The sequence below is a fragment of the Lytechinus variegatus genome, chromosome 1 (genome assembly GCF_018143015.1).
Source record: "Lytechinus variegatus isolate NC3 chromosome 1, Lvar_3.0, whole genome shotgun sequence".
NCBI classification, from domain to species: domain Eukaryota; kingdom Metazoa; phylum Echinodermata; class Echinoidea; order Temnopleuroida; family Toxopneustidae; genus Lytechinus; species Lytechinus variegatus.
The window spans coordinates 35,646,709-35,658,962 of record NC_054740.1 but is presented as its reverse complement, the minus strand read 5'-3'; the positions used below and the strand labels follow the sequence as shown (position 1 = coordinate 35,658,962).

Genomic DNA, 12,254 nt, shown 5'->3' with positions numbered 1-12,254 from the left:
TTTTAATGTATTGATCTAAGATCTATTTAATACTTTGGTTTGGTATTTCACTTTAAATGATATGGTTTTACTGTGCAAAAAAGAAAAGGCCATTCTGCCAATCAAAGGGCTCCAATAAGTTTTTTGATGCTATGTTGAAATAGTGTGACTGAGAAAGGGGGAACATCTGAACTAAAGTGGCTCTTGAGTGATTTGATATGGTTTGAATGAGGTTACTCAGACCAAAATCATCATGGCAAGGCCTTCTTATCTATTGCAACATGACAAAAGATGCTATGCAAATACTTAAATTAAAGAACCAGTACAGCAGTTCCATCCTATGGCAAAGGATAACACTGTATGTCTCAGAATCCTTCATAATTGACTTGCGATAGCTTCTTTTCCTTATCTTACACAACGTCTGATTCTAAAGATGTATTCAGAAATAAATATACACTCTAAAACTAAACTCTTGTTCTTTACTGAATATTGGCAAATCTTTGGTGAGATCATCTAAATGACATTTAAATTGTTTAAATATTAATTCAATTTTTAACCACACAGCTACATATAAAAAGCTCAGTTATATACAAGGCATATATGTATCAATATACAAACATGTCACTATAGTTTGTTAGTGCACATACTCATTTTAAATTGACAAATATCTCTAGTTTACTAAAATATTTGTACATTTTCATTTGAAAGCTTCCCCTCCCTCCTTCAACTTAAGACAAAAATAGTTAGTACTCTTACAAGCAGTCATGTTTTCTAATATTCCACAGCCACCCTCCAAAAAAAGTATGGATTTAATATGAGAGTCTCCCACTTTGGCAAGTGTACCTGCAAGGACTTTTTTATAATGCATAAATCAATTAAAAACTTTGACAGTGAGATAGTAACTATGATTTTATGAAATGGCAAGATAATATTTGGGAAAGAAACCCTTCTTTTACAGAAGTAATTTCTTAGTGTGTCAAACGACTTATATGTAATTCATTTGCAATAGAATATAAATTCAAAACATTCCATTCAAAATGATAGAAAATTACACTAAAAAAAGTCAACACGTTTTTCTGTATCACATTCATCAATGCAAATGCATATTAAAAGTAATAATATTTGTTTTCATTTATACAATGTAACTAAACATGTCAATACTTAAATCATAACTGAGTATCAGAAAAAAAAATTGCTTTTCAGAGATACGTTTATATATTGCCCTCATTAGAAATATACCACCCCTGGCCAACAACCTCAGGCAACATGAGGTTATTGGGTAGTGCACTTGCATATATCTATTAAACATTATCCATCTCGTTTCTTTCAATTATTCTTGATGCTGTGTAATAATCAACAATAATTACATCCATCTTGTAAACAGTCAGATAAAACTAGTGGAGCCTTGTGCTCAAGTAGATTAGTCTCTGGACTTTAAAACCCGAGGGTATTGGGTTCAAATCCCAGCCATAGCATAATTTCCTTCAACAAGAAATTGATTCACATTGTGCTGCACTCAACCCAAGGAGGTAAATGGGTACCCAGCAGGATTAATTCTTTGAATGCAACAGGTACCTTTAGCAGCTGGAGCTAAAGCCCAAGTAATTTATAGTGTATATTGATTAGGAAACTAGACAATCGGCACCTCATAAGTATAAATTGAATGTGGACAACATAGTCTATAAACCACATTAGGTATTACAAATACAAGATTGAAATAATAGCTAGGCCTGAGAAAATATCCCACATAATTTGACGAAGCCTCTTTAAACTGACCATCACTTTTTTTTATCTGTGCAGGTCCATTTACAAATCATATTGATTGAATTTTAAAAACACTTCACTTGTGTCAATTTTTACAGACAAGGCAATATACAAATTTTCACTACTATCATCATTATCATTATCTTTATTTTCACGATGATGGTAATTATCATCATTATCAATGTTCTATAATCTATATCAATTTGAAAATCAGTTTATTACACTTAACAGGGGCTGCTGTACCGTGTACAAAAAACGTAGAAATGACCATATGATTGTGATTTTTTGCATGGTCAGCCCCCCCCCCCTTGAAAACTGTTCCGCGGCCACTGCTTAACTTTCCATTTCTGTTTAAAATACATTGTGTATATATCCCTTGTATGTAAGTTAACAATCAACTTTGATGGTGATACACCACCGACATGAATTTCGCAAATTATCATTATGATGTAAATTTTACATCAACCATTACATTTTGTTTGCATGCTTCCTCATTCATCACAAAATTGCTAAAAAAATGTCTTGTGTTTGATATTACTTGTATAACTGATAACAAAAATAATTATGGATTTTCCTTGAATGAGCGATTAATTTCAGAAATATTATTCATTTGTCAATTCATTTTCACCTTTGGCTATACCAAAGGTGATATGATCTTATTCGGGCGATACATGTATTCATCTGTCCAGGCCATACACTATTATTTAAATGTTTGCTAATATGGGCAAACAATAACTTTCAGTTGCTTTTAAAGATTTTTCTTGAATCAGTCTTTTAAAATTCCTCCCGATCATACAACTGTTGAAACTATAACACAACACAAGCATGTATGAATTTTATTAACTAATTTACGTCATCACACTTAACCCAATGACAAGTGCCACCTCTTACACATCAGGTAGTGGTAGTGCAATAGAAAACATTCTACACAGATATTTCACAGATCCTGTTACATATATGTATATACCGCCCTCTTCAGTTCAAGTCAAGTTAACATCTCACTCATGTAGAAATAACATATGAATTTTTTTTTCACCAGTGATCTCTGTTATATGAAACTATTTTTCAAGTTTCCCACATTTACTATTGACTTTGTTTTCTGTGCTAACTTTATTCTATATGTAATCTAACAATTATTTTTAGATACAATGTACATGTATGTATCTGTGCAATAGAGTTAAAAAATAATGAGTGCATGGTGAACGTGGTCCATTGAGTAGAGCAGGCCTGGAGTAGAGATCATATCATTAAAACACAATTTTAATTATTGATGTACTTTTTTCAAAGCTTCAACTTTACTAAAAGTAGGTATCAAAATGATCTTAGGATCTCCCCTTAATTAAAAAAAATTGAACAAACAAGAAAAATTAATTCAGCAAAATTCTTGATTCAATAAATGTGGTCATGTAAATACTTTTTAAGGGTAATGTTGTTATAATTTTCCTGTTATCAACCGATTTTATTATCCTTTTCTCCTTACCTCTTTGCATGCTAAATATTAATGACGATCTTTATTTCAATTTTTTCTTCAAATCTAAATTTCCTTATTACATAATTGAGAACAGAAAATTTTCTACTATTTTCTTAAGCACTTAAGTAATTTTCAGTTTCTCTGGTACAAATTTGAATGAGAAAGTTCAGAAAATTAATTACCACAGCTTTTTATTTCAATTGTAACAATATGCAAAATTGCAACATTCATGGGCAGAGTAAAACTGAATAAGTCATTTCATGGTCAAACCAACATGAAATTTATGGGAAACTACATAAAAATAATATTAACCACCAGTAATCTAAGTAGAGCATCAGTAAAAAATCTGTATACGAAACAGGATGTTTTATAATCAAAAATGATATTCATGATATTTATTCCTATTTCCATTCCAACAAACTATAAAAACTAAACATGAACTGATAGGACCTGTGTGACCAATTAAATGAATTCATGGAATTCAATTGTCCATAAAAACCACAATAAATTTGAAATACAAAATAATTCATACAATATGCCAAAAGATGAAAACAGATGCACAAATATGGTTAAGTACTATTTCAGAAAATGACAAAACATTATAACCATGGGGGGGGGGGTGGAGTGTACAGCTGTTGTTCTGTTACTTGACATTACATATATATAACACCCTGTTTTAGCATGGTTTTAAAATTTCACAATGTTTTATACACAAATATTTAAATAAGATTTTGTTCATGTCTGTAAACTAAACAGACGTTGCATGGCCAGGATCCTGGGAATCTTCTACAAGGTTTTGCGGGGATTCTTCTACGCGGTTCTGTGAAGCATCATCCACCAAGTTCCGCAAAGAGTCTTGATCGTGAAGCTCTACGGTCGTCGTCACTGGAGGTAGAATTCCTGCGACAAATCAAGCAAAAAAAACAATAAAAAAGGTTTACATGAACAATGAAATAATATGAAACAATAGTGTGTGAAAAGTTCCACACATACACACGCAACCAGTGTGTTTATCTTCATCATCTTCAAGCAGCACTTTCTCTGGAAGAAGAGCATATGAGATCTAGCTCTACTTTCAATCAATAAGAATAGAATTCAAAACGTGAATCTAAAAACCTCAAACATTGACAAGAACCACAAATTGTTTTGTTTATAAAATAATAGTCCTTGCACTTTATTTCAACACTACTCTCAATCAGCTCTCAAAATCAATAATGATAACTTATATCAAAAGTAGAAATGTGAATATCATTTAAATATTAGACCGGGGGGGGGGGTTATTTCCATTGAAAAGTGGACACAATCCACAAGAATCGTCCTGAAAGAAGGACCATAAACAAAGATTCAAGGACAGACTACTAAGGACACCCTAAACACCCTAAACAACTCTCCACTCTTGAATTGAAGTGACCAGATAAATAAATGTCATAGTGTATGAAATGCAAGTTATTTAAAATTCACTTTTCTAAGAAAATTAATGCTCTTAAAAAATAGATCATCAGCAGAATCCTCACTCTTGCCAAGACCTTGCTTCATCGCTTCATAAAATTTGCTTTTCATGAAAACAAGACTGGAAATCAAATTCTATGACCAACTTACTCTCAACCTATCAAACAACACAATTTCAATATGAGGCTGTTCTCACTACGTTCCTAAAACTAGTTTACTGGAAACTAGTTTAGTGGAAACTACTTTAGCACGTAGTGAGAACGGTCAAAGCGGTCTTGGAAGCGATCTTCCAAACCAGTTTGGAAAACCACCTCGCGATGTAGTTTTCAAGATTGCTTTGCCTCGTTAAACTGGTTTTAGCATAAGTGAGGACACAACCGTTCTTCGGGAAGCGATCTTCGCACATTTTGAGCGCGCTATTCCACACGACAGGTGTAGAATGCCTATGCTGCGGTTTCGAATTTCGCGCGAAACGTGTCACCCCACTGAGAGCGTTTCCATAGGAACAAGAGCGCTTTACGTGAAGTGATTTTGAAAACCACTTTCATGTCATCAAGTGGGAACGCTAGCAAAGCGATCTTCCAAAGTGGTTTCCTGAATCGGTTTCCAGTAAACTAGTTTTAGAAAGCGTAATGAGAACGGCCTCTAGGTTTATAAGAGTAGCTTTGACTTCCTAATGATAACAAGTTTGGGGGAAAAAAGGCCTGGACCCACTACCCCTGGTAGAGCAGTGGTTTATGATCCCTGGATCTACCACGAGACTGCTATTTACCCAGTCATGTGTTAATGTAACCAACCGGTCCCATTTCCTTATCAAGAGGAGGGAGAGGTCCACGGAAGACCAGCACTTCCTATAGCAAAAACATGGTCTGTGTTTGTACACCTTGGATGGAACGGATTGAGCACGGTGTGGATGCCAACCAAAACATTTTGCTTTTTTGTAGCCATCTTTGTTGCCTGTTTGACTCGGTTACATCATTGAGAATCGGTCGACTATGCATTTCATTATCACTGCCTTTCCATTGTAATAATGTGTCTTAACAAAAGACCAGATTTCCTTTGAGAAAATGCATTGCATGCAGAATTATTCACATCATAGATTCCCTTTTCATCAATCTAGCATCAAAACATTGTATAAGACTAGAGAGTGCTTCATGAATCCTCTTGTCAGTGATTTTCAATGACAAATTTGCTCGAAGCCAATCAGATGCAAGGATTTCAGGATCCTATAACCAAAGTCGGTGAAATCCACGAACTAATTGTTTCATGAAACCCTTCCCAGGTTCTCCACTGGATGTTGTGTGCTGTTAATCCTCAGTAGTCTTTCAAACACCACTATATTTAATATACTGAGGTGACTATTGTTCCTCATCCAGACACCCCCTTTGTTAAATTTCTTGTGAAGAGCAGAATTAATACTGGTGGAGAGTGAGAGGGGGAGGGGGGGTGGTTCTTGAAAGATCAGACCAGGCTCTTGTGTTGTAAGCCATAAGACCCAAAGGGGATCAGTGTTCTGAAACAAGGGACTAGATATCAATTCTTAATACCTTTCAATTTCTAATTATAAAGGCCTGGTCACACCGCCCGAGCGTTGTTGGAGCGGTCGTGGAGCGGAGAGAAAAAATCATCACCGCTTGCTACCGTTCACTAACGTTTAACCAAAGTTGGCCTCTGTTAAGGCAACACCGGATACGCTCGGACACCGCTGATGGTCCCTCCTACCGCTCCGAGAGTTTTGAGCTGCTCAAAATATTGCAAGTGGTGAGGAGCGGGCAATTTTCCGCTCCAGCAAAGTTGACTACCGCTCTGACAATGCCCAGTCAAAGTTTGGCACTGCTAGACGAAAGTTTGTGAATGCTTTTGTCTGCTAGGCCACGTAGAAATCCTGAGCGCTGGACAACCACTGCTTCGCCAGCGTTGCCCGGCCGGTGATTAAACGGTTCACACTTTGGTGGAGCGGTTGTTAAGCGTTTTCCGAGCGGACACGGGATTGCTGGAATGGTGCTGGGCGTTAAAGTAGCGATCCATTGCGGTGATGAACCTTGGTTTAGCGTTGGTATGGAGGTGTCGGAGCGGTACCAGAATTTGGCTATAAATATGGGGACTTGGGAGACCGCGCAGACATGGGGGAACTTACCATACACTCTTTGTCATCATGATCATAGTGTTAAACCCCATCGAGCCGACGCCCGCATGCGCTCGCCACCGTTAAACCAATGCCAAAGCTACGCTGGCTTCAGCGGTGCACCGCTAAGGAAACGCCCATGTTTTAGATTTTTTTTTCCCAAATTTTGTGAGCAGTGACGAGCGTTGTCGAGATTCGATCCTCTCTCCCTACCGCTCCACGACCGCTCCAACAACGCTTGGGCGGTGTGACCAGGCCTTAAGAGCACCAATTTTCATCTCGAATTACCCCTTGTAACTCTGTAATCTGTTCAATAGGAACACTCACAGGGTTAATAACCAAAGGGATGGTACATGTATTTTAGGTATACATAGTTTCTCTTGAATACAACTGTCATTATAACTGCATGACTAACCTTTTAAAAGGCATGATTTATGTAAGTTTTGCATGGCTAAAATTGCTTGATACTTTTCACCTTCTATAGAGGTATAGAGGCCTTAGGAACATCATGACATAGTGATTTTTCACTCACAACTGAAATCCCTGCATCTGATTGGTTGAGAGCAAATACAGTATGTGAGTGAAAATAACTGAAAGACGGTTTAAATTACACCCATTCCTATAAATAACCCAATAATCTGGCTTGACCTAATTCTCTACTCCTTAAATATGAACAATTGAAAAACATTTAAGGGTTTTCAAAATAATCCAACAAAACACCAACATTTTAAACCATACCTTCTGAGCTAGAGGACCCATTCCGGCTCTCAACCGATTCATTGCCATCAGAATGGCGATCATGTTCGACAGCTATCATCCTGACATAGCGCCCTCCTGTGGTTGAACCATTGCTGAGAAGTGTCCGCACTGGTTCCACATGCTGTCCATTGCCAGCTTCATTACTATCATCCAAACCTGAGCCAAATGCAATCTGCCCTACTTCCAAAATATAATGGGCCTCTTCAGTTGGTGGTACTGGCATCTAATGAAAATAAAGAAAATAATGTAAAAGGAAAGTCAATGAAAAATGTATCAGTTACCCATGTATTTATATCATATTGGATGACTAAGAATTGGATACAAGAAACATTCTACGAGTTATTTTCAATAGGTTTAATATTGCACTCATTTGCATGAATCATAGATGAGTGCAATATAGGCCCTAAAAATTGAATATTTCTAGTAGATCCCGTGAGGAAAAGCCATCCAATAAAATTACTGGTATTAGTGTCTTTAATGATCATTATTCGTTAGATTGTGGCATAAGCTGCTAAACAGCACAATATTACACATCAAGTTTTGTACTTACACCTGTGGGGAATTTGTCAGATTTCAGCTCATCAAGCAATACACTTAGATATTTATTGGCAAATCACGTAGGCCAAAATACATGTTTTAATGCACTGCTATAATGCCCTACAGGTATACATACTATTTTTAGAATGATTGTTAAAGATAAATTCCAGTATTGGTAACGATCTCAAAATGACTTTTTACAGAATCTAATATAGTGACCACCCAGGTGTCTGTTTGTATGAATAAAAAATATGTGCCAAAGGATTCTGGAAGAAATTGTGTAATTGCTGAGAAATAAGCAAAATAAGCGCGGATTCGGTCACTTCCGTCGGGTCTTTATTCCAGCAATAATAATACACTGTCCCATGTGTGCCTATCTGTGTTGGTGATCTTCAGTGTAAACATTTTTCAGCGTAGATTTCAAGATTTCACAAAGTTCAGATTATGTAACTGTACCAGATCTAGATCCTCGATGATATACTGACAATTAAGCCTGGTTTTACAGACTTTTTCATGAAATCAGTGTTTACTGCAACTACTGGAATTTCTCTTTAAATAATTTCAAATTACCATTAGCTTAATATTTGAGATTACAAAACTTATTCTACATTATTTAGAACATGGTTTAGGGTTGTCTAATAATAGAAAACCTTGCAACTGTCAATCCAATATTCTTGGACAAGATAAGCTAAGACATAAGATGGATTTTATTGAGACGTGTTTAAAAGCCCCAACAAAATTGACTTCCACTGTGGCTATGTGGAACAAAATACAAAGTTGAAACAGTGAACTTTAAACACAGTGTATAACAAACTATATAAAATCAAAACTGATTTTTTTTTACATGAACATGAAACCTTAAGAAAAAAATCACAAAGAAATCATAGAGAGATGAGAAGGAAACTAAATATTTGAAAGGTTTCATTGTCTGGAATACTACAGAATACTGTAGATACATTCAATCATTATCATACCGGAAGCAATTATCACTCAATTGTGGTAATATTGAAACTTCATTATTCCTATAATAAAGCTCCCTTTTCGGTTTTTCCCTGAAGACACTACAATAAGGAAATGTGATATATTATATGGACTTTGTCCTGCAATATTAAAATAAACATTAATGTTGATTCTGACGCTTTTGACTTTCCTTCAAAAAATTGTTATGAATATGAGAAAGCCATTTCTGAGCTGAAATTAGGACCACACGAACTGCTGTCGGCTAAAATTGCTCTGAAAACAATTGGCTTTGTATCCCTTTAAACAACCGACTTCAGCTGTCATGTTTTGTAAAACAATAAAACTGGCTAACCCTTTTCCTTTTATTCTTTCCTCTTCACTGATACCCTAAAGCCTCATTATTCAACAGACTACAAGTTCAAGGTAAGAAGCAGTAGTCTTTGACTTGCAGAATCTTTTAGGTTTCTGAATCACTTAGTCCGTGTTTATGCTTCTACTTTTCAGGCCAGAATCAGCGTTTCCAAACGTGATTAGTCTAAAACACGGTTGCGTCCATGCTTACTTTCATTTAAACGCTGTTTCAAAACGCCGATCGTAAACTCACAAACATCGTTTGACCAGAATCAGGCTTTCTGGGGAAGTATGAACGGAACCACGATCGTAAATGTGTTTAAATGACGTCATTTCGTACATGCTTCCGGTGAGATGAAAATCCGCGGGCAAATACAGTCGCATTGCTCTGTGTTATCTCCACGTAATAACAACACTCAAAAAAAAAAAAAATTCGAAAAAAGGCGCACCCAATTTGACCTCGCTTTACGATGCGAAGCCAGCTGGAGATCGTAATTTTGCCTCTGAAAAGTTAAGCATAAACAGCACTCCCAGAACCACGTTTATGATCGGCGTTTTGAATCGACGTTTGAAATTGCTGATTCTGTCCTCGCAATGGAAGCATAAACAGACCCTTAGTTGAATCTATGGGAAAATTGGAACTGCATATCACAAATATGAGTTTTAAGAATTGAAAAAAAAATCAAATTTCATAGTTTTTTCCCTATAAGTGCAAATAAATGAACACTCGTTGATATGTGAATGCTGGTTCAAGCTTTTCATCTTCAATAGGCTACCTCTTTTCAACATATAGTTATTCAAAGTTTTGCCAAAGTACCTTTTCCTTAAATAATAACACTGAACAATGAACCAATGTTCAAGGTTTACTGTACCAGAGTATACAATGTATGTTGAAACATTCTATACAAAAATGATAATTAAAAAAAACTTACAAAGGGTATAAGCTTTTCATTTAATTGGAATGGACTTGTATTGAAGAAAGACTGCATGCATAAGAAATCAGATTTAATTAAGATATAAGATTTAAGTTCTGAGAGTATTTTCAACTTGGTACATGATTCAAATTTTTAGTTAATTATATTGTTTGGAGAGTTGACATGACAATTTTTCCTCCAGAAAACACTCCCATCTTAGATCTGTGAAGATATAGAGTTCAATGTAGCATTTCTTAAAAAGTTTTGTCAGGTGATTCCTTGCTCTCAGCCAAGAAGATGCCAAGATTTGCAGTAGCTTATTTGCAATAGCTTATAATATCCGTCATTGAAAATCATTGGGAAAAAAATGAAATGCTCTCCAGGTTGGTATATTGATAGAGAGGTGTTCAGAAAAATTGTAGGGGAAAATCAATGTAAGAGTTAGTGTTCTTAAAGATAGTTTTCGATGGATTTTCAACGGGAGCTCTTATTACAAAAGCTAATGTCAAGAAACATACAGAGAAACCATTCCTGTACAATCAATGTAATACAAACTAGTGTATTACATTAAGTCTTTCCAAGCAGTTTTTTTAAATTGTGCCTAATTGAACATCAACAGTCCTGAGTAGATCTATACTGCTGATAAATTCACATCTAAGGGCCAAGAAAATTTACACAATAGGTGGTTTCAGACCGCCTCGAAGTTCGCCAGTTCCAGGTATTCTCTGATCGGGAAATTTACCCGATCAGAAAATACCAGGTATTTTGGTAATGTGAAAGCAAACTACGAGTAATTTCCCCGAAAGAAAATACCCGCTAAATAGTAGGTACTTGGCGAAATTATGAGAACTTTCGTGGGGATTTTCCCAAGGTCGCAGGTATTTTGGCAATGTGAAAGCAAATTACGGGAACTTTTAGCCCAGCGTGTCGTTGGGCGCGGCGGCGTGGGTGGCTGCTGGGCTAGTGATTTTGAATCTCGAGCCTTGCCTGCTTATCAGACCATACTGCGCATGCTCGTAACTTCGGGAACTTATCCCGAAGGATGTGTTTCGGGGCGGTGTGAATGCAGGAATAATTAACGGGTATTTTTTAGCCTTAAAAAGTTCTCGTAATTTAACAGGGATTCTTGTGATCGAGGCGGTTTGAAACCAAATAATCACATTATTAACTGAGATCCCTGGTAATTTTTGCACGTCTGAACTAGGCTTTAATGGGGCATTACTATATAGATTACTTTAGGTTGAAAAATAAATTTCCTTTCTCCCAATCTATGTTGGCTCTGATTCAACATGAACTCTGAGAATTTATTACCTTCCCTTTGCTACAACTTTTAGTCCATGAAAGCTGATAAAACATGGTACCTTGAATACAAGTTCACCATTAAAGATAAATTCCAGTGTTGGTAACGATCTCAAAATGACTTTTTACAGAATCTAATATAATGACCACCCAAGTGTCTGTTTGTATGAATAAAAAATATGTGCCAAAGGATTCTGGGAGAAATTGTGTAATTGCTAAGAAATAAGCAAAATAAGCGCGGATTCGGTCACTTCCGACGGGTCTTTATTCCAGCAATAATAATAAACTGTCCCACGTGTGCCTGTCTGTGTTGGTGATCTTCAGTGTGAACGTTTTTCAGCGTAGATTAAAGATTTCACAATGTTCAGTTTATGTAACTGTACCAGATCTAGATCCTTGATGATATTCTGACAATTAAGCCTGGTTTTACAGACTTTCTCATGAAATCAGTGTTTACTGCAACAACTGGCATTTCTCTTTAATTGGTGCAGGCCTAAACTATACTTATAACAATTAGTTATATACATGGGCATGTACATGTACATCCAAATCTTGTTTTTCTGCATTATTATTACACTTAACAAATTGTTCAAGACATGATGATTGGAGAACATTACAACTTTTTGTATGAACTAGAAAACAGAGA

At 36.0% G+C, this 12,254-nt stretch overlaps 1 protein-coding gene across 1 annotated transcript in view; it reads right to left on the bottom strand.

The window, feature by feature from the left end:
• Positions 1-2,175: 2,175 nt before the first annotated feature.
• The window catches only part of LOC121412764 (RING finger protein 150-like), a 60,348-nt gene continuing 50,269 nt past the window's right edge, over positions 2,176-12,254 (bottom strand). Inside the window, exons 7-8 of the mRNA XM_041605531.1 lie at positions 7,527-7,770; positions 2,176-4,114 (exon numbers count right to left, since the gene is read on the bottom strand). Of these exons, the coding sequence (XP_041461465.1) occupies positions 3,963-4,114; positions 7,527-7,770 (396 nt within the window). The 3' untranslated portion in view covers positions 2,176-3,962. The remainder of the gene's footprint in view (positions 4,115-7,526; positions 7,771-12,254) is intronic.